Source organism: Calonectris borealis, chromosome 13, assembly GCF_964195595.1.
Source record: "Calonectris borealis chromosome 13, bCalBor7.hap1.2, whole genome shotgun sequence".
NCBI classification, from domain to species: Eukaryota; Metazoa; Chordata; class Aves; order Procellariiformes; family Procellariidae; genus Calonectris; species Calonectris borealis.
This window is the reverse complement of record NC_134324.1, coordinates 10,622,562-10,650,288: the sequence shown is the minus strand read 5'-3', so window position 1 is coordinate 10,650,288 and position 27,727 is coordinate 10,622,562. Positions and strand designations below refer to the sequence as shown.

General features: G+C 41.1%; 1 protein-coding gene across 2 annotated transcripts in view; it reads left to right on the top strand.

Annotated features, from left to right (window-relative positions):
* The window catches only part of LOC142087659 (5-hydroxytryptamine receptor 2C-like), a 107,646-nt gene that overhangs the window by 35,528 nt on the left and 44,391 nt on the right, over nucleotides 1-27,727 (top strand). The window contains exons 3-4 of one of the 2 annotated variants that reach the window (XM_075162110.1): nucleotides 7,385-7,603; nucleotides 17,083-17,725. In XM_075162110.1, the coding sequence (XP_075018211.1) occupies nucleotides 17,341-17,725 (385 nt within the window). In that variant the 5' untranslated portion in view covers nucleotides 7,385-7,603; nucleotides 17,083-17,340. The remainder of the gene's footprint in view (nucleotides 1-7,384; nucleotides 7,604-17,082; nucleotides 17,726-27,727) is intronic. The other variant, XR_012675552.1, reaches the window with a different exon arrangement.

Sequence of the window (27,727 nt, the reverse complement as noted above, 5' to 3'; positions counted from 1 at the left end):
ACGTGCGAGTTGGAGTGTGAGTTTGGTTTGGGGAAGAGCAGTGTTGCAGAACACTGCAAACTTAAATGCTAGCTTTGGGGAATACAGTGTGTTATTCTGGGGACATCTGCAAACAATGTTGTAGGGAAGGATGGTGTCAAACATAAAGCTTGAACCCTTTCCTTAAATATTAACTGTTCTGGATGTGGAGCTTTTTAAGAATCTGTCACTGCAGTTTTTGAGTGCAAAGTCACTGGCCTTGAGAGCCTTTGAAAACCATGAGTCAAGTGCCTAAGATTAGAAAATTCAGAAGATAATAGACTCTGCTTTTATATATATAGTTTGCTTATATTTTGCTTTCTGTTTCTGAAGCCTTTAGGAGACATATTTTTCATCTTTTATCTGCAGCCGTGAGACCTACTGTCTCAAAGGGCTGGGATTTAAAAACCCGAGACACAAGATACTAAAAGACTTGTGAGGAAAACCTGTGACGGTTGGCAACACTAGGCTAGTTTCATTTTTCCCAAAGTGATACGAAAGCAGGAATCCGAATAACTCACAGTGCTGTTACCTCTCATAACTTCACTGTGCTTTTGTGGCTTAAAAGAAATGAAGTAAAAAGAATTAATTTGATATTAAATAGTAGCAAGTGGGAGCAAGAAGTATTTTAAGATGTTTATCAGAATTCTTTATAATGTTGTTTAAAAAAATAACTTTAAGATTGAAATTCCAGCTTTGTCCTGCATTTCGGTCATTCCTGTAAAAAAGCTTATGCTGTATTTTTCCCGTTATATGTTAAGATTCAGGCCTGTGAGGTGCTATCTCTGTTTCTCTCCTGGGAGCAAGCTGCATGGAGTATTTGGCTTTGATATAAGCTCTTGCTTTTCCTGGGTCTTATTTTTCTTGTTATGTTTTAAATATGCATATTATTGTAATGAGCAAGCTACCAAAATATCTCTAATTCTCAAGAACTAAGCCCTGTTCTTCTAGCCTTTTCTACCCTGCCTTCCCAGTTGCACTCCTAGGTGTTGTCACTGAAGCCTCACAGCTCTTCTGGAGCTCGGTGAGAAGTAACCCTTGCTGTAAGCTGTTGAATGAAGTGGTTTTATCTCACTTGCCATATAAGTAGCAGAACTTACTTTGTTCTCAGTGGGCTGCAGTGGCGTGGTGAGTGGGATCAAGGGGAGAAGTGCAGCACCCTTGTTTCTGAATGAATCGGTTGCTCTAATTCAGAGCTGGGTCTCATAGTGTTTCAGGGCTTCTGCGCTGCAGCATGGTGCTGATATTTTTGGCAGAATAAAGCTCTTCTACATCCGGATGACTACAACAGTGCTTTTATCTAGAAAGTGCGAAGTATTATGTCTTTCAGCCTTCTAAATGAATTTAACGCTATAGAAGCATCAAATATCAAAAATTTTGCTTGGTACTGTTAAGCCTTATGAATCCTCAATGATGTTACAATATCTCTAGTTTTCGGTTGTTGGGTTTTTTCTGCTTTCCTCCTTGGTTCTGTGCTTGAACAATGTCTGTCCTCCCACACAGCTTTGCTGGGGAAGTGAAAGCAGGATTAAGTTCACATTTCCTTACTTTCAGAGCTCTTCTCTTCTGTGCCGAGGGCAGAGTTGCCTGCTGGTTTTGTGGGGCTCGGGTCCCCACATTCGGTGAAGTTTCTGTGCCTTACGTCAATATATGCCATAGTAATAATACTTACACCATCCCTTGCTCCTCAGCAAATGTGAAGTCGTACAACTTGGCTGGTGATGAAAGAGCTTTAAGATAACATGCCTTACTTTGCACTTGACGTTGTCTCAAATGGGATCCTCTTTGTGTTCAACATTTTTTTCACTGATACAGAGACAAACTACTGCGAGAGGATTTCTTGGGTTGCATCAGCTGTATTTAGGTGACTTTCTCCAGTGTTTCAGAGGTGTTTGGTTTCTAACATTTTGCATCTCAACAGCTCTCTCAGCCCTACATAAACACTGAGACTGCAGTTAGGTTCAAAATCCTCAGTTTTGCTCAGGAGCTGTAAACTGGTATTTCTACCCATTACGTTTAATGACTGCTGGTTGCCTCTTCCATCCCTGAGGTTTCTAACAGCTTGTGTGGTGCTCCCCACTTTGGTGAACGTGTTTCCCTTCCTCCAGTCCTCCTTTCTGGTGCAATATTGCTGATGGGTGTTCCCAGGTGTGTGTTTTGGTAGCCTTGGTCTGGAGTAATGCTCAGACGCCTGTTTTGCCAGATCTCCTTGCTTTCCTTGAAGCTCTTGCAAAGTGTTGTGCAGTAGCACATCACTACCAGCAGAGTTTTTGCTATCTACCACCTATTGATGTTCTTCTTGCCCAAAGGGGTTTTCCAGAAGGGAACATCATCCTGTTTTGTGTCAGTATCTGTACTGAACTCCTTGGTTTTCTGACAGCTCAGACTTGCAGAACAAAGCGCTTGAGTAAGATATTATTTTTAATGACACTGAGAGGTCTGTTAATTTTGGAGCAGAACATAAAACCTCATTCTGCCTAGGGCAATCTCATGGAAACTTTTATGTTGTAACTGGAAACAAGGCTTAGGTTGCACTTCACACAGAAATTTCTCCTCAGTAAGGTTCAGATGTTCATGTAGCCCTGTGTTATGGGCTGCTTCATCCTGCCTTCCTCATCTTTACACAAGGATCACATATCAACAGGAATGAATTCGTTTTTACTTTGGGGAGTTACTGAGACAGTTCATTAAAGGGCCTGCAAGCTAAAGTTGTGAGTTCAGAACCGTACACCTCACAGATCAGCCAAAGTGACTGCCCAATGGCTTTTTCCCCAAATCATGAAGGAGATAGCGAGTAGTGGTGGCAGCAGGGGTTCATGCCATGTCCCCTAGTCTGAAGGTCACAATTTCAACCCCACAGACTGATTTCCACCAGCAAGGCACTGTAGCTCATGGCAGCATCAACAGGGTGGGACATGGTCCTGTTGACCCATGTGGATGATGCTGATTTCAGCCTCACTGAGGAGTTAGTGTTTCTAATTGCTATTTGTGCTGCTTTAGTGTAATAAAACTGGGAACTGAGAAATGTGTTTGCTACTTCTTTGACCTTTATATGCAAATCTTCCTTGAGGATCAGATGCGTGTGAGAGAAAAACGATGCCAGTGTAATTTAAAAATTATATGATGACATTTGTTAGCTCATCTGCACATGGAAGTCTATTATTGCCTGTTAATTAATGGAAGTAACATAATTGTTTCATTTTTTGAGTGCTGCCATTTATCAAAACGTGTTTGTAACGGTTACACTGCCTGGTGTAAAGTTGCTTAAAATTTTAGGTTACCTGGCCTGATGCTACTTGTTCTTAAATATATCCATGATCATTTCTTTGTATTAGTTGGTGGCAGGTTTAGAAAACAAAAATATAAGATGCACTTTTACTGTCGCAGAACTCAAGAGGTGTTTGTGGTGTTGTTGCACGAATATACCCAAGCTCTGTTTCTGCAACTGTTCCAAATGCCACTCTGCTGATACAGGGGAGGATATCTCCCTTCAGCTGGGATGTGCAGGAAACGTGGCCAAATAAATGGGAACAATACAGAAATCAGGGCTTTGGGCTTCTGCTTCTTGGCTCTCCTGTTTGCTAATAGGTCAGCAGGCCAGCATAATTAATTAATCCAGCCTGCACAGAAGTTATATCTATTTGGCACAATGCATGCGTGTATTGGGAATCCCAAACTACCCTTGATGGAGCAGGAGTGCCTGCGTGGCACAGCACGTGCTGTGCAAAGACGGAGCTGACTCCCAAACACAGCCTGGCTGTGGTTGTGTCGCACTCGTCCCCACATTGATCAGCCGTGTGCCCAAAGAGATGTCTTTGCCCCTGAATCCCCAACCTTAGTTCATGTCTCTCCATGCAGTGCTTGCTGTGTGCTGTAGTTGTACTTGCAAACAAAAGTAATTTCTGCCTCAAACTGTTAATTTGCTTGAACTTCTTCTCTGTCAGGAGACCCACTCTTTACTCAAAGACTTCAGATGTAAGAAAAGGTATCGTGCCCGTTGCCTTCAAACATACTTTTGCTCCTTGTGAGACTAAACATAAAATAATTAAATTCCAGCTTAACTGGAGTCAGAGGCAAAACTCTCGTTTACCTATAATCAGTGGTGCCAGCGCCCAAATTATTTTAGTTTGTGGTGATACTGAAGTTGTTAGAGATCAGAAGCCAGGAGTGATGGACCTGTCCTGTTGTTTCTGATGGAGTATTTCCCCCTTGTGAAGGGCTTGTTGTTACCAGAGGAACAGAAGTGTTTCTCTTTCAAACGTGCTTTACACAGGGGTAGGGGGAAATGTTTTTCTCCACTTGACAACTGACAGTTTGTTACTTCCTTAACTCTGAGCTGTTCACATAGATATTACCTTGCTGAAAAAGTGAAAGCAATTTAGTAATAGCTTGCAAGAGAAAATTGACTCCATTAGAGTTCAGTTGCCTTTGTTCCAGCCATTAAAATGCAGACACTACCTGATTCATATAAAAATTGTTTTTATACAATTTATATTGTATAAAAACCTCCCTCCGATATACTTGTGCTAGCGTTATCTGCGTAAGGAGAGGTTGGTCTCCCGTCACCCATTGCTTACGCGAGGATGGCTCACTTTGGGTCTCTGACCACAACACAGCAGTCATCCACAGCCTGGCTGGAAAACACTGCTGATGCACCTGACAAATTTAATCCAAATTTTAGGTAAACGTAGGAAAAATATTCCTTTAAAAAAGGAAATGGCTGCTTTGGATCCTGTTTGAATGATGCCACTTCTAAATACCAGTTTTCCTTCACTTCTAAATGCTAGTTTTCCTTCATAGACTGTCATTGAGACCAGAGGTTGTCTTTACATTATAGTGTCTGCTTCTTTGTTAGTCTTTAACCTCCGTATTTTGTCCACCGTTATGTTCCTGGTTTTGTCTACAGCTTCTCTCCTATTTTCATTTTCTTTGCTGTGGTCCTCACCATTTTGTTAAATGCAGCCAAGCATCTGCCTGCTCTTTGCAACACCAGCCATCTCAGGACTGCTTCCCTTGCTGCAGTTTCAGCATGCCTAGTGCACTCTATTTGTGATAGAATCTGAATTGTACAAAATCCTTATTTCATGTGTATGCTCATAAAGAGAACCCGGTTAATTCAAATTTCATCAACTTTTATAGACCTCCTTTGCCTTTCATGTCATGCTGGAAACTGAAGTATTTTCCATTATGTTTCATCTCCTTCATTTCGTTTTTCCTGACTCATTTACTGATGTCATAGATGACAGTTTGTGTCATTGCAATTTGCTCCCATGGAAATGACTCCTGCACATGTGTGCGTGGCATCTGAGTCCTCGCTCTTCACTTCTTACATAATTCGGGAGCTGTCAGAGCTCTACCCCAACATGCCCATCTGTCTATTCTCTCAAAGTTAATGAGCCTTTTTCTTCTCGCTTCAGGCATATTACACACCCTGACTTATTCATAGATGATGTCTATTAAAATTGTCAAATGCTTTGAAAATTAAATTATTTCTCTAAATAAAGACCCTGCTTCTAATCTCATTGAAGATGTTTCAATGCCAATTGGCCTATTTTCTAGTACAAATCAAGAGTGACTATACTGAGGTCTGTCTGACCAGAGAGACGATTGGGCCTTCTTGTTTAATTGAAGATATCTGTGATTTACTATAGTGTAAGAGCTCAGAATCTGCCCCTGGCTTATTGGGAGCAGCAGCACAATACAGAATTTACCTGGAATAAGGCATCCAGATTCAAGTGACCTCTCATGGCATGAAGGAGTCAGCATGGGGGGGTTTGTTTGCTTGCTTTTAGAGTGGTGGAACATACAGAGAAACATTTGATGTTAATTATTACATTTCTTAAAAGGGTGAAAGGGAATGAAGGGAGAAAAACTACAGTTCGTAATACAGTTCATATCATTGTATTAAGAAAATCAGTAGCGAATTTAGTTCATACTGGAGTATGTTTTCCCCAGGACAAATTTTGGGGAAAAAAGAAAAGTAATTTAAGTTTTTTAATAGTCAGTCTTCCTATTTTTTTTTTTATTTCTTTATTATAAACCCAAAGCTGATCAAACATTTTGATTTCTGGCCCGTTTTTTCTTTCTCTCAGATGTAAGGCCTAGGAAAGGAAAGAAGCTAGAATTAAAGAAATGAAACAAAATTCTGTTTTAAAAAAGTCAAGCTAATAAGATTTCTTAAAAGTCTAGATAATAAGATTTAATCAAAAAGCCATGTTGTTAGAACAAATTTTAAAAAGTATTAAACTGTCCCTATTCAATGCTGAAAAGGGGAAGCAGGCTTGCAAGGTGCCTGCATACATGTGCAAGGATGCATCTGATCAGAGAGAGAAGGAAGGGAAAATGGAAAACAGGCGAAACGTGGGATCCTGCATTTTGGGAGGAAAGCTGGCCTGAGGGAGGAGTGCTGATGGCCTCTTGGGCTGAATCTGTTGGGCAGCCTCCTTGGAGCTAGTCTGGGTGCATGTTGATGGGGGGGTAAGGTCAGCAGGGCTGTGGGTGACGTCCCCGGGGGATTACCCATGTTACCACCCTGTGGTGTTGCAGGTGAGGAAGGAGCAGGATGAAAACTGATGGAGAGAGCCAAGGCAAGAGGTCTAATGGTATGGGAGTGAGGAAGAGGGGGTGAGAGCAAGTTGGTATGGAAAGAACCATGTAATCATTTAGATGCTAAAGACCAGTTAGATGATCGATGTAGCTGAAGAAGAAAATGTACTTTCTTGCAAACACAGAACTTACCAAGAAAGGCAGAGGAATACTTGGAATTCAGAAATGTGGTATGAGAGGCTTTGCCTAGATATCACAAGCCTGCTTGTGCGAGTAGTCTCTTTTCTTCAAAGCAAGAGGCTCGACTATGGCCCTGCCTCAGTGGAGTCTACAGAAAGAAATGCAATGGGGACACAGGGATGGTGGTGGTGGTCAGTTCCACTGTGTTGGAGTCCCCTTGTATGGTCATTGTCCCCTTGTATGGTTAAACAAGTCAAGCCTTTTATTCTTTTCTTCTCAGATGACCCTTTTGTTCTGCTGTCCCCATGGATGAGTGCAGCCCAACTACACTCGCTTTGCCCAGGGTTTCCCTTAGTACTGATTTACCAAAATATCCAGTTGTGATATATTTAGATCAGAGAAGTGTTGGCTTTTTGAATTTATACTGTCAGTCATACCCTTTCAGGTCCATATGGATCGGTTTTCCAAGGGAAAAAAAAAAGAAAAAAGGAAAAAAAAAACATTAAAAAGGAAAAAAACTCTTGCATTTTTGCAGTGTTCTTTGGGGGTGTGTGTGTGTGTTGGCTGGTTTTTGTGTTGTGGTATTTCTTTTTTTTTTTTTTAATCTCTTTAAAGAATTATTTGACTTACCTTTTATCAGTCTTTGTTCCCTAACATTCCTAGGATCCAATGTATTCCTCATATATTAAATAGCCATGTGAGAGCCTGTAAAACTGGAAGAAGAGGAAAAATACAGCTGCCAGGTCATGGTCCCCTTCTCTGCTGGGGAAGGCAGTAGAGCATCTGCACAGATCTTAAAGAAGAGGTGCAGTGGTGGGACCAGAGCTTTGTTGTGTAAGAGGCTGCACACTACCGAGAGGTGGGTTTGAATCACTCTGTGAGCATTATACGTACAGTAGTAACCTTTGGCTATTCTTGCTATGAATAGCTACATTTTCTGTGTAATTGTTCTTATATCAACTGTTATTATGTATGAGATACAGATAAGTCAACTAACTCATGAATATTTCAATAATCCCTTCTCTGACATTGTACAGGTGTGTGAAAACATATATTTAATTATACTATTATAGTAAAAGCCCTGAGTGGTTTGTCAGTTCATTAGGGACACATTTTATTATGCTTTGACCTTTGCTGTGCTTTTTCCTGGCTTATCTGATGCTGTGATTTTTTTAAAAATACTCAGGCAGCACTGACAACAGGAGGGACACTCAGTGGCATATATTAATAATACACCACCACATTAGGTAGGAGGTCTCTATTAAACATCTTATAATTTAAAATAAATAGTTTTCTGAGCTTTGAATTAGAGGGTTCTGCAGGTTCAGGTGCTTACTGGGAAAATCAATTTAAGGGAGAAGCTATTTCAGCTGTGTGAACCCCATGGTGAGCAGCCACGTCCTGGTAACGTACCAGGCTGCACATAGGCGCGACAGGTACACGTGGAAAGCGAAGGGGAGATTCTCCCTGGAACACATGTGGCATGTGGTGCAGGGTCTGCCCTATGTCGCTGCATAATAAATCCCAGTTTCTTCATCAGAAAATGATTGATGTCACCAAACTGGCGTGATTTCAGAAGACACAGAGAGCTGGAGTGAAAAGAAAGCTACAAATCAACATCAAACAATTTCTTGCTTAAGATATTTGCCTTATTAAGTAATAGATGAGTCACCATCATTCCCCTAAAAATGGGCCCATGTGTTTTATGTAATGGTGTGTGTATGTTCATGCCATGACTCGTGATCTGCCCTGGTGCATATTCATGTTCTTCCTTTCCAGACTGACTGCTGCTTTCTATTACTATTGCAAAGTATGCATGATAATTTAAGAATGTCAGGTTCATTTTTACTGAATGTGAGATTTCCCCAAAAACATAATTTGAAAATAAATCACTTCATGATTATTTTTTATTTAGATGCAAGTATGTATTTAGGTCTGTTTTCCCACGGGTGCATGCATATTGGTAACAAATGCCATATATATGGTAACTTAGAATTATGAAGATATTCAACCACACACGGGATAGAGCACTGTGCTGCAAAAACTACTGAAAATTGTGGGGCCTTCTGGTTTTTAAATAGGCATGGCTTTAAAACTCGCAAAAAGTTAGCTACAGAAAGCCAGGCAAGTGTTTTTGTTGTTTTGTTTTATTATGTTTTATTTTGGGAGCAAACATTGCAAGTGCTCATTTCCAGACCTTAATGCTGTAAACAAAGAGCTGTCATGCAAAGCATTTAAGAGAGGAGAGAAAAATTGGTTTTCTTGTGAGTAGGAGAGAGTTTAACAGTACTTTCCTACAGCAACCCTGAAAAGCTCAGGGTAAAAAACCTACCACATAAGATTTTCCACCAATGTTACATTTGACGTTTACCACGTCGTATGGCTAAATTGAAAAGGGACTGAGGGAATGTTACCCTAGTGGTGGCAGAAGGGGGGTCTTTACAGCCACAAGAGCTGCCTTGGGGGATTCTGCAGACTCTCAAACCTTTGCGTTCCAGGGAGCCAATGCACACGATGCCTATAGCAAGTGTTGACTTTTTAATGCTGGTATTGAATGCTTTCAGTTATTTATCAATCAGGATGAAGCAAAATCCAAATTTTAATTCATGATTAACTCCATGCACAGTGGCAGGTAAACATCCCACACAATAATAAAGATCCCACAATACACCTGCCAAGGAGGCTGAGGGATGCTTAGCTGGTCTTTTTACAAAGACGAATTTCAGCCACTTGGGACATGCTTATTTGAGGGGGGGGGGGAAAAAAGGCAGTTTGGAATGATATCTGCACATAGAAAATATGAACACCTATGTATAATCATTCCCAGAAGTTGGGACAGTATGTGATGAGAGTCAGATTTATTCTGTTGTAGTATTTCTGCGTGTCTGAGCCGAGAGAGAAGGTTTATCATTGCAGGGAGTGTCAGAATATCTACATCTTCTTGTGAGGTTCCCAGGTGCTCTTCCCCCAAATGAAAATAAAAAGTAAGGATGCTAGTCCTACTGCCAGAAGGTAGATAAAGATCTCTTCTGTGTGCTTGTATTGCCTTGAAATGTCTGGAAAAGAAATTAATGCCTTTCTGACTCAGTATGAGGGAAGATACAGAGAGGGAAATTAATGATATTTGGTTTTGGACAGAATGGTAGTGATTCATTATTATGACCCTACAAAATATCATTACTTGAGCTTGTGTCTGAGAAAATTCATTTTTCTCTTGCTGTGAAAAAATGAAATATTCTTTTTTAGTTTGCAAGTAATTAAATAGTTATTTTCTGTGTTGAAATTAAAAAACAGTGGTAAAAAGCTGTGTTTGGGGAGGTTTCCCTAAGGTTTTATTAATTGTTTTCACACTGATTTATCTCCAGTACCTGCTGGGAAAAATTCCAGAATTTCTTGCAAAACTGAAGAGGGAGTATCGAATACTTCCTTGGAAAGAAAGTCCCTAATCAAAGTGCTAGTAATATGGTCCCCAGTTCAAGAGTGGCTCTATCTTCAGTTAATTTTGAAGTGGATATCTGCAGAATAATCATTAGGTTTTGATTTTTCTTTTTCCACTGAAATTATTGTGAAAACGTGCCTCTGCGTTGATAGTGCACGTGTTGCTTTCAAAACACAGGAAGATTTCCTGACGGTACCGAGTGACTAAAACAAATTGGGGCTTTCTACAATTGCCACTTTTCAGAATATACTTGAACTGTAGGTTCCTCGGACGCCTGCAACCTCAACACATGACCAGAGATGAGGACTTGGCATCTCTGTGTGCATCTCCACGGTGTGATAGGGGCATATGTTGGGGCAGCTGTAGGGTTGTGGTCCCCACCATCGAGCAGACTGGGGTCCTCACGGTTGTGCTCTGCCATCTGGGCATGCAGATTTATTTCTGGCCTTGGGGAAACAGAAGGGGACAGGATGTGCTGGTCTTATCCTGAGCTTGCGTAGTAGGGACAAGCATAGGGTGTGTATCCAGATATAGGAGCTCAAAAACACTCCCAGGTTGAACAGCTTTGCTCAGAAGCACATTCCTGATCCAATCATAGAATAATTTAGGCTGGAAGGGACCTCTTGAAGGTCTCTAGTCCAACCTCATGCTCAAGGCAGGACTAACTTCAAAGTTAGATCAGGTGTCTGAGGGTAATTCCCAGCTGTGTTTTGAACATCTCCAAGGATGGCGATCCTGCAGTCTCTCTGTGATCCACTTCCCTTGTCTGACCACCCTCACTGTGCTTTCTTTTATCTATTTTTTTCCTATTTTATACATGATTTCCTTACATCTATCACCATGACAGTTGCTTCTTGTTGTTTTCCTGTGTAGCTCTTGGAAGAGTCTCACTGTCTTCTCTATAAGCACCAGCAGGTAGCTGTAGACAGCAAATACGTCCCCGTTCAATGCCTTTTCTCTGGGCTGAGACAGCTGACTATCTGGCTCAGATAGTTGTGGAGTATCGGCAGCTGTTTTCCTGTCAAAAATTGCAGTACTTGCAGTTCAGTTTACTCAACTTCAGATTTATTCTTACCCTTATGGAGGTCTACCATCAAAGCCAAGGCTAAAGGAAAAACTTTTGATTTAAAAATATGTTTGATCTTTAACAACTTGTTGGCTTTCATCTGCTTATCAATGAAATGTGAATGTGACTGAGAGAATTGAATACTGCTGATGGCTTAGGAGGAAAAAAATCTCTTTTGCTCACATATGGCCTTTGTGCCATTGACAAACCATTGGACGTTACTTGTTTTTCTTGCGGGGAGGGAATTGCTGAAAGTCATTGCTTTTGATCTTTAACTACTTTTGGTTTTTACAGCAAGACTTACCATGAATTAATGTATTATTCTCCTCCCTGAGTCTGACTGAGACTCAGGTTCTTTTTTTGGGCTAAATTGACTATCCTTGATTTCTTATCCAACTTCAAATGCATATTGTTAACATTCAGGCTATGAGTCCCAGAGAGTTATTAAATGATTTACAAGAGCACAGGAGCTCTGCAGTCTGTCCAGGAGAGGCAGGATCCTAGCTGGGGGCCAGGGAACATCTCGAGTTCTCAGCAGGCAGCTGATTTTCTCCAGGAAAAAATGTTCTGAGTTTTGAACAACTAAAGACGAATGCATATTATTCAAAGGAAAAAAGGATTGTGTTTGTTCCAAGAAAGGTTGGTTTGTTTGTTTTTTCCTTTTAGCAAGAGTAATGGTGGTAAACACTCCCAAAGGCGTGTGAACCCCCCAGTGCCCCACCAGTACAGACTTATGAACCACTCTAGCTTTTGTTTCCCTTCGACTTAACCTTCTGGAATATCTGAAAACTTCAGCATACCAAACTCTTGCTTTAAATAATTCATGTGTTCTTGATAGAAGAGAATCAAAAATGTTTTTCTAGCTTCAGTTTACTCTAAACTGGGCTTAAAGACTGAAGGAAAAAAACATGCCCAGAGAACTCATTACTTACCTCTATCAAAAAGCAAGAATGGCATAGGCAAGAACTTGGCTTTGCTGAATGTTTAAATTATAATTTTAAGGACTGTCGGTAGTAGATTGAACTGGAATTGATGATTGACCACAAAATTTAGTATGTGTGCTTTGGAGTTACCTATTGGAAAAAATCTGTGATAAGCACAGGTTTTAATTTAAAATTATGGAGATATTTCTTAAATATATGCAGAATTCATGAATAAAATGTGAATTATTTTTCTGGTACAGTGATGTGCTTAAAAGACTGTAGCTGAAGGAATTAGTCGTAAAGTTTTACCTTGTGGAGACTGAGGGATGCAGTGAAAAAGAAAGCTGATGACTTCAAGCCAGAATCCATGTAAAATCATAAAGTATTAACAAAGCAATAGGACGGTTAATTCTGAAGGTGGAGCCCAATCTTGAGCATTGCTGTAGTCAAATTCCCATGTATCATTTTTTGAAATGAATATGCAAAATATTTCCTCTATTGATTTTAAGGCAGTTGAGGTAGGTTTTTCGTTTGTTGTTTTTTTTTTTTTTTTTTTTACCATTATAATCTTGGATAAAACCTATAGCACTTTTGAAAACCCTCATTATCCTGATGTCCTCTCCAAGGTATTCCTGCCACTAGAGAACCTGATGCTATTCTGGGATGAATAACAATGATTCTCCAGGCAGTGAAAAATGAAAATAAAACAATAAATGAAGGCAATGTAGAAAAAAGGGGGTCAATGAGACTTGATAAGGACTATAGCACAGGGTTTTTCACAGAAATGTGGTAGAACGAAGCCAGAAGCATTGGCTCAGACCTAAGAGTTGCCTCTCTTCCATGTAATGTTTTTCTTTCTGTTTATGCCAAAGAAAGAGTCTATCACTGTTTATGCCAGACCTGATGATGGCTGAGTTTAGGCAACATCAAAACAAGCGGTGATGCTATTCTGGTCTGAGAGATTAGCTCTTCCTTCCTTCATTTCCTGGGTGCGGAGACCTGGTTGCACCCAGGGGCAGCTGTCAGTGGCAGTGAGAACGAGGGCTGCCAACTTCTTTCTGGCCACCGTCAGGGACAAGGTGACTGTTGTGGTTTAACCCCAGCCGGCAACTAAGCACCAGCTGCTCGTTCACTCCCCCGCTGTGGGATGGGGGAGAGAATTGGAAGAGTCGAAGTGAGACAACTCATGGGTTGAGATAAAGACAGTATAATAGGTACAGCAAAAGCTGTCCACGCATGCAAAGCAAAACAAGGAATTCTTTCACTACTTCCCATCGGCAGGCAGGTGCACAGCCATCTCCAGGAACGCAGGGCTCCATCACGCATGACGGTTACTTGGGAAGACAAACGCCATCACTCCGAACGTCCCCTCCTCCCTTCTTCTTCCCTCAGCTTTATACGCTGAGCATGACATCATATGGTATGGAATATCCCTTTGGTCAGTTGGAGTCAGCTGTCCCAGCTGTGTCCTCTCCCAACTCCATGTGCATCCCCAGCCTCCTCGCTGGTGGGGTGGGGTGAGGAGCAGAAAAGGCCTTGACTCTGTGTAGGCGCTGCTCAGCAGGAACTAAACCATCCCTGAATTATCAACACTGTTTCCAGCACAAATCCAAAACATAGCCCCATACTAGCTACTAGGAAGAAAATTGACTCTATCCCAGCCAAAACCAGCACAATGACATACAGAGCTGTGCCAACATCTTTGATCCATCTAAACCAGGAATTTGGGGGCTATGGGATAAGGCAGAGCTCCTGCCAGTGACATCACTTTTTTTCTACACATCTCTCCTACATATGTACCCGGTTATTTCAGGTATTGTATTTCCATAAGTGCACCTGGAAAATGCTTTTTTAGGTGTCTTTGTGATTTCCTTTTCTTTTTGTAGTTCTGTATTGGCACAAAAATAGTGATGGTTCTCTTCATGAGTCACTCTAAGTAATAGACAGGTGAATGGGCCAAGTTTTAAAAGAAATAATAATTCCCTCTAATAGCAAAGATGGAATTTGGAGTCTGAGATTCATTTTTACCATTATAGTCCTAATTAAAAAAATTTAGTTTCTCAATATCATAGCATAATTTTACTCTTGCATGTAGAACACGTACATTTTTAACTACTGACAGGAATGTGGGGGGAGAATTATTGAGAAATCTGTTAGACTTTAGAAAATGTAATTTTCTTGCTGAGAAGTTAGTGTGTACCAGATTTGCTGACTTTACTTTGTGTAGAGAGCACTTTGCTCAAAGTCTGTCTCTGTGTGTGTTTGAAAACTGCTCAGTTAGAGCAAGCAAATGAATTTTGAAGTCTCCCTTTCTTAGACCTTCCTGACAAAACCAATTTTTCTCCTGATGATATTTTAATTCAAAGGAAATTGTATTTGGTGACTAGTATAATTTTGGAACCCCATGCTTTGCAGTACATTAGTAGCCAAATAACATACATTTTATTTTTAATAATAAAATAGATGAATAAGCAAGTGATAATTCTGCCTACTTATTTTTTTAACTCCATGCTCTGATGCAACATCATTCATGGAAGAAAATGTTATTGCAAATACATTTGTGAAATGCAAGAGAGAATGACCCTACTGGCCATTTCAGAATTCAGTCCTAAGCAGTTATTAGACATTTTAAATTCAGAAATCTTATCTTGCAGTTAGGTTGTTTTTGGGGTTGTTTTTTTTGTTTTGTTTTGTTTTGTTTTTTAATGATCTAGAGTGGAGGTATCTCTCTGCCCATGTTCCTTCGGCAACCCCAACTAGCATGTGCCAGGAACATCAGGTTCATTCACATCTATGATGAGAGTGGTGGTAGTGTCACCTCCAAGAGCTCAGACCTGGGAAGAAGCAAAACCAAGGCTGAGTCTCCTGCTGTCTGACCATGTCCTCATGTTTGGGCATGAACTTTCTGCTCATCCTGCCAAAGTATTATTGTGGCATGATCAGGAGTGCCCAAGAGTCACGGAACCAAAGAGAGGGTTTCTGGAGACCCAGAAATTCCCACTGGCTTTAATGGGGGTGTCCTGCACAGCAAAGCTCAAGTGCCACAAAGCTGCCTAGTGTCTCCTTCACTGTGGAAAGGTGATTTGGAAAAACGGTTCATTTTCTTCACAGCTTTAAAGTAAAAGCTGTGTTTTGAAAAGAAATACTGTGAAGTATTTTGAAACTTTCTAGAGACTTTTTGTAGACCAGCTAAGTTGGAAAAATAAATGGTCCAGTGACTACTTGCTAATTCATCTGCATGTGCAGCTGCAAAATTATTTTCTGTGCACATAGTGCAAAATTTCTTCCTAAATAGGAAGTTTAGAGACCCTTTGGGAGTAATTAACTATAATGCAGAAGCAAATCTGGGTTCATTGTACGCACTGCTCATTTAAGAAACGTTTTTGTGCACAAAGCCCATTAGTAAGTTTCCAAAACCTCCATGAATGTAAAACATTTTATTATAGGACTCTAAGCACTTCTTATTTTACATAAAATCTAATGTAATCTAATTAATTACATTTAGCTTTTGATCCCTGGATAGCAAATTGTTGTGTCACATGTGTGCCACAGTGTATTCAAGGGCTAAAATCTGGCTTTTATTTAGTTATTTATTTAACAGTTATAGAACAGCTCTTTTCCTGTGGACTACACAAAAAGTTGAGGATATGCTCAACATAAGTTGCATGCTATTGATTTCATTCTACGTACTGGTCGACTTCCATACAGTGTGTGGGGTATTTTTTATTCTTCTACTAACTGCTTTCGTTCTATGCTTTTAGTCCTATGCTGTACATGGTTGTTAGGATCCTAACTCTGATGCAATGGAAATGCAAAGCAAAGCTGATGGTTTTCATCAGTTGTACAGGATTGGCAGTCAAAGCGATTGAGTTCTTGAGGATGTGATTTAGCCAGGATTGAGAATACATACCTTTAGCCTCAGTGGGTGTAGGCATGTGCCTGAAGTTAAGAGTATGTTTAATTTGCTGAATTAGGTCAATGCATGAGGCTAATGGACTCCTTCAGAGGCAGCAGCGTGGTGCTTTCTGGTCTGTATTACATGGGCAGTCAGGGGATGTAATCTGACTTGCCCTCACTGGCAACTAATTTGTCAAGAAGCATAAATCGTGTGAGATACTCTGAGGAAATCTGTCCTGCTGGCTGTGTGTGATACTTGCACGTGCTGGGCAGTAGTCCTGGGCAGCAGGCTGGTGGGACTGGGCTTACTGGCCCAGCTGTGGCTGGTGATCAGCACGGAAGCACAGCAGCACAAAAACAGAATAAGAAGAACAGAAATAACTGCTCAGCTTTTATGAAAGTTTGTCCTTTCTCTTCTCTTAACTCTTTGTTATCTGTTTGTTTGGAGAGATTAACTGGATAGCATCGTATAATGTTACCTAATATAAATTGTGTCTTATCCATCATTTATTTCCCAATAAGAAACAAACTATAGTCTTGGTTATTATAGGAGAGTTAATCATTAACATCTGAGGGTTTTTACACCACCTGCACTTTATCTGAGAATATGCAAATGCTTCCATTTAAGGTGATGGTTTTACACTGTGCTTTGGCTGTGCTATCTGGATTGGTTAGAATTTTGTGCAATTACTATTTTACACAGCGGCAGAGTATCTGTGAAGTGGCTATCAACTGAAACATATTTTGCTCTTCAGACTTGCTTTTGCAGGTTTCACAAAACATTTAATTAGTGATAATCAGCTTTTAACCAGCCAGAGCACACTGATGTGATTCTCTCCCTCTCTCCCCCATAATTGTAGGCATAGTCTGTACCCATAAGATAAATTACTTGCAGTCTGGAGAACATCCTAGCTAGCAGGAAGGGAGAGAATAAGAATGTCATTTGCATGGGGATAAAGAAGGTGTTGTGTATACTCTGATTTCAGTGAAGAATATACTTCTTTCCTTTTCAGAATGATGGACCTGGAAACCAGCTGGAGATTGCAAAGTCTCCTTTCCCTCGAGGTTGCTGGTCACTGGTCATATTCCACTGCATCCAAGGAAACTAGAAGAGCTTCACGCTGACTTCTGTAAGGTTTGTTTCACTATGGAAGATCAAATGATTTTCTGGCTCAGGTTTTGTGAAGTTCGGCATCTGTCTTGGACCCGCAATTTGGAAAAGGGATCATCTCTGAGGCTCAGTTAAGAGACAGAAAAACCGGTCCCAGACAATGAGCACTTTAAGTAGCACTGGAATATTACTCAGCTTAACGACAGTGTCTGTTACGCTGGATTTTAGTTTGCATGGTGGTCTGATGGCTTGGTCTTTAAGCAGCAATTTGACTCTGAATCAGAGTTTGCCTACATCTGATCCTCTTAATGCCTCTGAGAAGGGCGAAGTATCTCGGATGTCCATGAGGGAGAAGAACTGGCCAGCCCTCCTGATCTTGGTTGTCATCCTGCTGACCATTGGGGGGAACATATTGGTAATTATGGCTGTGTCCTTGGAGAAGAAGTTGCAGAATGCCACAAACTTCTTCCTGATGTCCTTGGCGGTGGCAGACATGCTGGTGGGTATCCTGGTCATGCCCGTGTCGCTCATTACGGTCCTGTATGGTAAGTGGCTTCCCTCCTTGTTTGACTATTTGCTTTTGCAGGGAATACCCTGAGGCTGCAGGAATATGCTTTGCCCAACTTTTCATGCATTGGTAGCTTGGGGAGCATCAGTGTGGTCTTGGCCGTGGGTCTGTGCTGAGGTTCACGCTCTGCTGGGTGACGGCGATGCTCTGCTGGGAGCAGAGCTTGTTTCCCTGCTGCCGGGAATGACCCCTGAATGGTGTTGGCATCTTTTTTTTTTTATTGCAGAGAAACTGCAACAGTGAGTCAGCTTTTTACCTTTTGGTTGGACTGCCCCAAAATTAGCTAGGACACAAGAGCTTAGGGAAAAGCTGAGGAGTGTGTTTGTGACTGACCCAGCTCTAAGCAAGGTCAGAATCAGTCCTTGAGCTCCCACTGATATCGGTGGGATTTGGGCAATAATGTGGTTAAGAAAGGAGGTTTGCACTAGTAGATTTGGCATTCAAATGAAAGCCTTCACTCTTGGCATTTATACCTGAGCTTGCCTTGTGCCTTTCAAAGAGTCATTTTGCCTTTCTGTGCCCCAGTTTCTCTATCTCTTAACCTGAGAAAATGTCCTCCATTTTAAAAACTTTGAGATCTGCATGTATAGGTGTAAGCATTTATTGCTCTCCTACCATATTAGAGTCGGAGTGTTTGCGTTGAAGTGGGGCATTGCTCCTGCACTCAAGTGTAGAATCACTGTTAGCACTTCAACAGCGTAAAATATCAAACACATCCAACTTTTTGATCTGTCTGAGACTCCGAATCTGATTTTTTTCAGTGTGGTGCTAGAACTCTCCATCCCTGGATATTGCAAAGGGGTATTGTGTTTGCCTCTGTATCTCTGATCATCATGTTTGTATACTCAGGTATCAATATAATGTGTGTGTGTTTAATAGATAACAGTTAACAATTTTTGAAGTCTGTTTTCAGATTTTCTTTGAAAAGTATTTTAATATTGATATTTCTTGGAAACAAATAATGCTGTTTACTTAGAGATTTGATTAGAAATTGGTTTACTGTCCTATAAAGTAAAATATAGGGATATTTATGTGACTTCTTCCCTTGCCTAAATGATTAAGTCAGACAGAGATTCATTTCTGAAACACATTGATCAAGCATACATAATTCCAAAGCTTATATAACTTGTCTACAGTGAGTTAAATCAATATGTGATTTAGGTACAGACCTAGCCATTGAGATCTTATGCATAAAGCTTTTTATTTTGGGCTGTCAGAATAGTTCCATCTCTAAATCTTCTGCATATTACAACGTGTATTTTATTTTTAGCATTTTACTCCGGTTCCCTGGAGCTTGAAAGGGAGCATATAAATACTGAATGATTTAATTGACCTGCACTTGCATAAATTCTGGGTTACCCAGTGACTCTAAAAAGGTGAATTTATGGAAGTGATCTTCCTACATACATACTTTCTGAGTCTTTGGAAGCTAATGGAAATGGATTTTCTGTTCTGCCTAGAAAATGATTACTTAAGGTCGTTTAAAGGTGTAAACCATGCTGTATATTTAGAAGCGAGTAAATATCATGGATCTGAAGAGGAATTGTAATTATTCCTCTTTTCTACCAGAGCACCAGTATTAGCTGTTGATGGCCCAAACACTTTTCCACAGGCAAATGGCACTAAATAGATTTTTTGGCAAAAGTTATAATCTCGGAACAGGCATGGAAAATTTGTGGAAATACTGTGAGAAATGAGAATAGTTGTTGTTATTTCAGGGGAGCCAGGAGGCCACTGGAGCCGTACTGGGTGCTAGCACTGCTCCCTTGGGCTCCCTTGCTGAGCTGGACCAAAGCAGACGTCTTGTCTTCAGGCTTTGTGAGGGGAGGAAGAAAAGCTCCATTTGGAGAAAGTGGAGCCTCAGAGGAACTTGTGGACTGATTTGAATAGGACCCCTATGAAATCACTTTTTTGTATTTAAGCTCCTAATTGTGGAAGTAAGCAGCCAGGGCTGTGCCACTTCAGCAGCAAGGGGGGAAGGCTGACAGAGGGAGTAGAGAAAGTCTGTCCTCTCTCCCAAGTGATTATTTGGTATTTAATCCTGAAAATAAACACTTGGTTTGATACCTGGAAGCTAAAGGGCTGACTGGGTATGTCTGAGAGAAGACCAAAGGAAAAAGACTGAGGTTGTATCAAGGGTATTGCTCCTCTTTAAATCCACCATAAAATGCAGATGCCCTTTTCTGGGCTTCTAGAAAAATCATTGAGGATAGAAGACTAACAGGGCACATGAACAACCTCAGCATTTGATGGTTCATGTAAATAAAACATGCATGCAAGAGCACAGAGGAAAAGCAGGTTAAACCTGTCACTCATCACTACCATACAACTTAGACCAAATACAGCTGTGTCTTCCTCAACTTCACATGTGCTGGATTCATCGAGCTTTTCAGAGTCCTGCGCCTATTTCCAGCTCTGGCAGGTATCTTGTATACTATACTCAGTTTGGTGAACCAGTTCTTATGGCAACATGAGACAGCAGCTGGAAAGGCTCTTGGCAGAGTCACAACATTAACAAATTGCTGTTGTTATAACTGACAGCCTCCAGAGATCCATCACTTATTCCCGAGTCTGTTTTATCTGGTGTCATAAGTAACATCTCTGCATCATTGCACACACTGGTTTTGAGGACAAAATCTGGCCTCTTTTGTAACACTTTCTTGGCGTAGTTTTCTTTGAGCTATAGGTTTTGGAAAAATGGTTCTTCTTACAGCAGCCTGCAAGCGCTCTGGATGCCACAGTGGTCAGTAGGACAGTGGACTTTATCTTGTTTTTTAAGAGTTAGAGGTCAGGAAATCCAAACATACACAAATGTTATAGTAGGTTTTATATTCTGTTTGACGTGGTAGCACACAAACCAGTATTGGTGGTTAAGGGGGCAAATATTCACACATCAGCAGAATTCCTCTGAGAGTAACCAGGGTTCATGGCCATGGACCGATCAGGGAGAGCGTTACTGCTTGGAGACATAATTGTGAAGGTTCAGTCATTTTTATTCTGTATATTTTACCCTGTGCGTTCTATACAGTCTACATATTATGATACTGGGCTATTTCAAAAGCTGCCGTATGTTGTATGGAGAAATGTATGCAGCACATCTCTTCCAGATTTGTAGAAGTCACTTTTAATTTATGTAGTCTGAAAGGAACCTTAAAAAATACATATAATAAATAGAAGAGTGATGAAATTGCTCTTAAGTTTCCACATCAGCACGCTCAGCCCCAATGATAAATTCTAGTTTGCAGAGTAGGTTCATTTCTTTACTTTTCAGCTAATGAGGTAGGTGAAATAGATTTCACTTCAAGCATAACCAGACAATTGAATAGACACCCTTCACAAAGACTTCTGGTTTTCAATGGTTTTCTTTTCTTAATTAAAAGAAGGAAAAATCAAGTTGTCAGTTAATTCAAGAATCTCATTTCAAAGAAGGGGATGGCAGGATGCATCATGCTGGATTTTTCACCAATTAGTCAGCGTTCTGATATATTTATCAACTAGCCTTTGTTAAATGTCTCGGACTAATCGATGAGTTGCATTTGACAACGTAGAATGTTTTCCATGGCATGCAGTTCCTAAAGAACTAAACAAATTAGTATGCTAATTAATAAGCATGTATTAGGGAGAGTAAATGAGAAATTAACAACCTGTTTAATCTCAATGGAGAAGCTTCTGATTAATTAAAAGTACTGGTGTGATAGGGCACCAGGTATTCTGCATGTAATGGAGCTTCTGACAACACATAGAGGTTGTCTCTTCACCTCGGAGCATTTTAGGGACAAGCAGTGTCCCTGGTGGGTTTGCATCGTGTCTAGTGTTTATGGGCAAGAAAGAGAGCGCTGCTCTCTGTCTACTAGGACTAGTGAAGGAATGCAAGAGAATCTCATCACCTGATCTAAGTGGAAATCACAAAAGGTATTAAACTTTCTTCGTTCTAATGGAATGGGTTCACAGCTGCTAACAAGTTGCCAGAGTGTGGCCAACAAGGGGCCAGCACGCTCATCTGTGACTCCAGGTGCCCAGGCTTCTCTTCTCTTTGAGTTTCAAAAAACACTGTAATGCTGGCAGCCCGACGCAACTTCCAGGAATGATATTAGATTCAGCATCCATTAGCCCCAACTGCTGGAGCAGCTTTACATCCAGATTATTGCCGTTACTGATAATTATCATCATTATTATGTGGTGACAGAGATGTGCTGAGCACTTGCGGCAGACACTGTTGTTTATTCTCCCTGCAGAGGGACGGGGGGGAGCAGAAAGAGCTGTCAGTCAAACAGCCTGTTCTGCAGTCTCATTTTGCCTGGCCCTGCTTCGCCTTTCTAGGGTGGCACTTGCTCTCAGCAGTGAACATCTTGCAGAGAGACCTGGTCGGACAAGACAAGGACAAGGTGTTGCTGAATAAGTTCCTGGGTGCAGTCGATATCTGAAAGGACAGACGGAGGGTGCCTGGGGTGTTTGTAATGCAGATATCCTCAGCAGTGCCAGGGCGTGCTGCACACCTTGATGATGCCAGGTATTTTCTGAAGCTGCAGCAAGGAGCAATGTGCTCCTTCAACAGCTGGGGCCATCTGCTCTGTCATTATTTTTTTTTTTATATAATTTAATTTTTTTCCCTGCTGATTTCTAGTAATGACTCTCAAGGTACAGGTTAGTATTTACTGCTGCCCACCAGCTACAGGCACCTGCGCCCAAATGCTGCGTGGGAAGGATACAAGGAGTTAAATACAGTTATTGTTTTGGCCCTTCATTCTCAAAAACAAGAAGAAAAAGATGAAATAAGAAGTGATGTTTCTTATACTGACATTTCCTTAGCTCTTTTAGTGTATTCATGGTTGCGAGTTAAATGACTGCAGTCGCGTATATGTGTAAGTGACTGTGTCAGTCCACCTGGATTAATTAAGACTCTTTCCCTTCTGACAAACTCCTGGCTTAGTTTTTAGCTAGTTCTTATATAATCCAGGCATTGTCTTATGACTGACATAGCGAACTGTGGAGATCACCCTGCATTATTTTAATGTAACAAGTTGTGCTTAACATCCATCAGTGGTCTGGAAAAATGGTAAATCCAAAATCTGTGAACTGGCAATGTTCATTTTGTCCATGACCTGTGACCCATTGTGCTGCCTTGGTGTTGTCCTCCCTTGCCACGTTACCCCGGGTGCCTCCCTGTGCCGGGGCAGCATCGTCCCACTGGTTCTGGGCTGCTGGATATGCATTTGCACACCTCGGGGAGGACCAAGGGGGTCCCTTTCCTCTCCCAGCTGGTTTAACTGCCTGTGTTACTGCCAGTAGTGACTGCTGCTCCATGCTCAGCTCTGCTAGCAGTGGGGTCAGCTGAAATTTTTAGATGTTCTGGGATTTTGGAGCCCTCCCAGCCTGGCCGATGGGCAGAGCAGTACCTGGGGCCAGGGCTGGCGTCATGGCAGTGGAGAGAAGAAACACCATGTTGATAAAAGGAGTGAAAACAAGCACAGTATCACCAAGGCTTCATTCCCAGAGAGCACCGGCAGCGTCTCCCGGCATAGTGGAAGCTCGAGGAGCTCCTTTAACATGAATATTTATCAGGTTTAGCGTTTGGGCCCTCCTAGGGCTACACAGATACTTACTAATTGCTTGTCTCAATACTGTGGTGAGGCTTTAAATATTTATATCGTTGATGTTAAGTATTAACATGATTACTGTCAGGAGAAAGGTGAAATCTCACCTCGTTAAAATAATGCCCTTACAAATGATACCAGAGGTACACCACCTTCACTCAAAAGGAGCCTGTACGGAGCAGTACCGGTTCCTGTATGTGTTTGTTGCCTCTTATCAGTGAGCTGGGATGGTGGGAAGGAGCAGAGGGAAAACAAATTTTTTATGGCGTATAACCAGGATCCTTGGAGAGCAGCCAAAAGAGAAGAGAAAGAAAAGCCAGAGTCTGGCATAAGAGCAGTGAAGGCAAGGTAAATGCCTGCAGCAAAACCCTGGGGGTGAGGGTAAAAGCTGCGGGCTGCCAGCCCAGCCATGGTGTGAGCCAGTGCCAACTGAGCCTCCCAGAACCTTATAAACATCCACCTCTGCCCTGAGAAAATTGTATTTTGGCAGCAGTTCAGGTGCGTTTATAAGGAAATTATTTTGGGGGATGCGGGTGGGCCTTAGTTCTCTGACCGCCAGAGGCAAATGTTGTTCTGAATACGCACCCTGACATCTCGTGCAGGTGATGCTCAGAGAGCGGGATCTGCTCTGCCATGGGCAGGGGTGCTCTGAAGATGGTCCAGGAGCCACGGAGATGGCTGCAGGCATGGGAGGAGGTGCTGGTGAGATGCGCTTCCCTTCAGAAGAGATAACAATGAACGGAGAGTGGGTATTACTTGAAATCTCTGAAAAAAGCTACATAGTTACAGGGACACTAAGCCTACCACCAGCTGTAATGAAAATAAGAAAGGAAATAGCAAAATATAAATGGTTGCTGTTATGTAAAATATAGACTAAGGTCTTAATGAATGGAAAACCCTGGAGAATGAGTCTGGAATGTAACTGCCAGATCAAATCAGACTAGAGATCCAACTAGACTAATATTTTGTCTCTGACAGACCTGAGCAAATCGATGAATTTTCCTGTGCCAGACTGTTACAGAAAAGCCTTCTCAAGGGGATCATTTCCTCCTAGATATATTGACTGGTGTTTGACTTGTGCCCTGCATTATGGGAATTATATTCCCTGTTATATGTCTGTCTCAAGGTTTTGTTTAGCACTTTGTGATATGATATTCAGGTATCTAGATACGGTCAGTCATTTTAAAAATCCTGCCAAGTCATGGCCTTAGCTGCATCTTGACCACACCAAGTTCCAGATGGCAGTTACATTATTTTCAGGAATTATTTTTCATGCATGTTAATTTTAAACGCATGACCTTTCTGTTTGTACTGAGTACTATTATTCTGCTAGAGTGTGGGTGAATGGAAACACCTAGGCTGCTTGCACTTACTATGTCATAAACTCAGAGATTCTTTGCTCTCCAATGACACCTTGTACCTGTGATGCGTGCAATGAAATTTATGTCCAACAGCATGTATTAGTTTGTTATCTTTTGCCATCACTAAAATCCATTAGCTGCTACGCTATGTGCTCATCCAGCAGCATTTATTCTCTTTTGAAGTTCCCACAGCTTCTTGCAACCTCAGCTAACCTAAATAATTCTGTGAAATCTAAAACCACTCTACTTCATTGTTGACCCTCTTTCCAGATTATTAAATACAAAGAAAACTTTAATTCAGATGTTGACTATCCTGCTACTGAATTCTCTCCACATGAACAACTGCCTGTTTACCTAATGTGACAAATGGGATTAAGTTGTGGCATATCTGTTTTGCTGTTGGGAAAGCAAGCTCTGTATGGTGTGCCCTGAATCCATGTAAAACCTTCTCTTCTGTTATCCAAGGCTTAAATTGTGCTTAGAGTGAGGGGAGGATGGGGAATATAAATAGCCTCTTGGTTACTCTCTGTATCCTCTTGAATACGGGACCCTGGTTGTAAAATATCTTGAGGCAGCTAAATGTTAACTTGCAGGATTTTCCAGAGCCTCTGAAAATATTGCACCCTATGATAACACTCTGCTGGATCATGTTTGGAAATCTCATTAGGACCCTATGTAGCTTTAGCTTGCATTGGTAGAAAATGGTTAGCTTCTGGTCAAGTGAGAGTCAAAGGCTGAAGAGCTGAAATCAGCACAGGAGCTCAGGACTGGAGAGGGTGAAGATACCTGGCAAGAGGAGGGAATGATGCTACATGCCCTTTTTCAGCAGTGATGAAATTCGGTCACTTGTATTAGCATCAACCTCTTTCCAAAACACTTTGAGTAGGAGCCTTTAGCTTTTGATTGTGATATTGAAAGCTGGCTTTGCTCCCTACATGTAAATTTCTTTTTAATTTCATTTCTGATCTCATCTGATATTATTCATACCTTGGTTTTGGTTTTTTATCTTGTTTATTTTATTTTTTGGTTAAATTTTTAATGTTGGGCTTCACACAATAAAGATTAGAAGCCAGACTAGTGGGGAAAATGTCATCATCTGAGAGTGCAAAGCACTTTGAAATAAAGACCATAGTGCTCCACAGTACTTCAGAGTCATCTTCTTGCTACTTTTATTAAGACAGAATTGTTTTTAAAAATTGTCACAGGAATTTAACTTATTCTAGCCTTTTGTTATTCTTTCTCATTATTTTGACGTGTCTCTTTATTGATGTCTTGTCTGAAAATCCCCTCAAGGTTTTTGTATTCTTTTGTTATGAGAGATGAGAAATCAAATTTGATATTTGCAGAATGACACTAATATAAGCTGGATACAGTCATTTGGACATTTTTTTTCTCTAACTGATGAAATTCCACTTGTTCATCCAGGGAACAGCCCCATCCCCAGGACTTTCTCAACAGGCAGGTTGTGTAGGACTCTAGTGCAATATTCTCCATTGAGATAAATATTTTATATGAAATTAGCACGAATGCCGTATCTTTCTTCCTGTGTCTTTCATTAATTTCATAGAAAAAACTGCTGGACACTCTTCTGGAAGGCATGTTGCAGTCTTGTAGTAGCTATGCAAAATAAAAAATTGTTTTTTTTTTTTTTAAAAAAAAGGCTTAGCCCTTGGTGAAGGTGGGTTAAGGTACTTGATTTTTTTTGTTGTCTTCCTCTCCAAGAGGTCATGCAACAATTCAAAGACAATTAAGAATATTGGGTGGGCCAGGAATGAAGAGGAAGCACAACTGATGTCAAACCATGGATGCAGTTAAGTGGCAAGAGGTGTTTATGTGGGCACAGTTACCCCCTGATAGAGAGACACGGGGCTTAAACTTGTTTTTGTTTTCAATGAAATAACATGTCACCAGTAACACCTGTACTGATTGTTCCTATTGCCTGGGAACACTTATTTGACTGAAGTGGCTTCCTCATACGCTCCTTTCTAAGCCCCCTTGAAGTTTTAGTCCTCATCAGGTCGAGTAAGAGAAAGATCAAAAATGGGCAGCCCATAAAACTGGAGAAGGGTCATTTCCACATCTTCCATGATGAGCTGCTGCTATGCTATGTAAAACAAGACACAAAGACAGCACTGATGGTGAGCTTCTGGTCTAGGAAGGAGACAGTGAAAAGTTTCCTGGTCAAGCTTGTATCTTGGCTTGCTTTCTGCTGAGTTTCTTCTTTTGAGACAATGCATGGATTTTGCTTTCAGGGCTTGCAAGCAAGGGATCCATAAATGCATAAATAAATTGTATAAATTCATGGAAGCACGTCAGGGAAGTCACTGCTGCCTGCAGAAAGACTGTTGTCAATTAGGAGGTTTATTTTAATTATCTTAAAACATTACTTCGAGTTGGATTTGACTTCTGAACAATGTTTCAACCTAAAGTTGGGTAGAGCAAGAAGTGCTACAGAGTGCACTTAGCTCCTCTGGAAAGTAGTTTTGCATCACTTCTAATATCTGCAGGTTCTGTCTTTCTTCTAGTAGATTAAATTATAACAGTGTTCAGAGTTTGACCTGCCATCACTTCTCTGGGCCGATGGTAATGTCCTTTATCAGTAACTGAGCTTTTTCTGTGTGTGCTGCAGCTTCACGGACAGATTTAGAAAGCTTGTCACTTTTAATATAATAGGAACTGGTCCCATAAAAATTCAGATTTTAGTAAAACCTTGGCTTGCATTGTAAATTCCTCCGTGGGACTCACTGTAAATCTTCTGTATGGAAGCTCTTTTCTCTCCCTCAGGGCAAACCTGTCCCTTCCTTAGCAGGCCTCTGTGCGGCAACAGCAGCTGGTAAATTTGCAGCGTTATCATGACGAGCAGGATGTGACAGCCAGGAATAGATTTCAGGATATTGGGAGGGAGAGGAGCAGGCAGGGCTTTCTGGTAGTGCACCCCAAGTATCATCTGAATTGCATCCTTGGAGATCCTGTGCCCCACAAGAAAGGATCGCAGGCAGTTCCTTGTGTCAGCAAGTCCTGCTG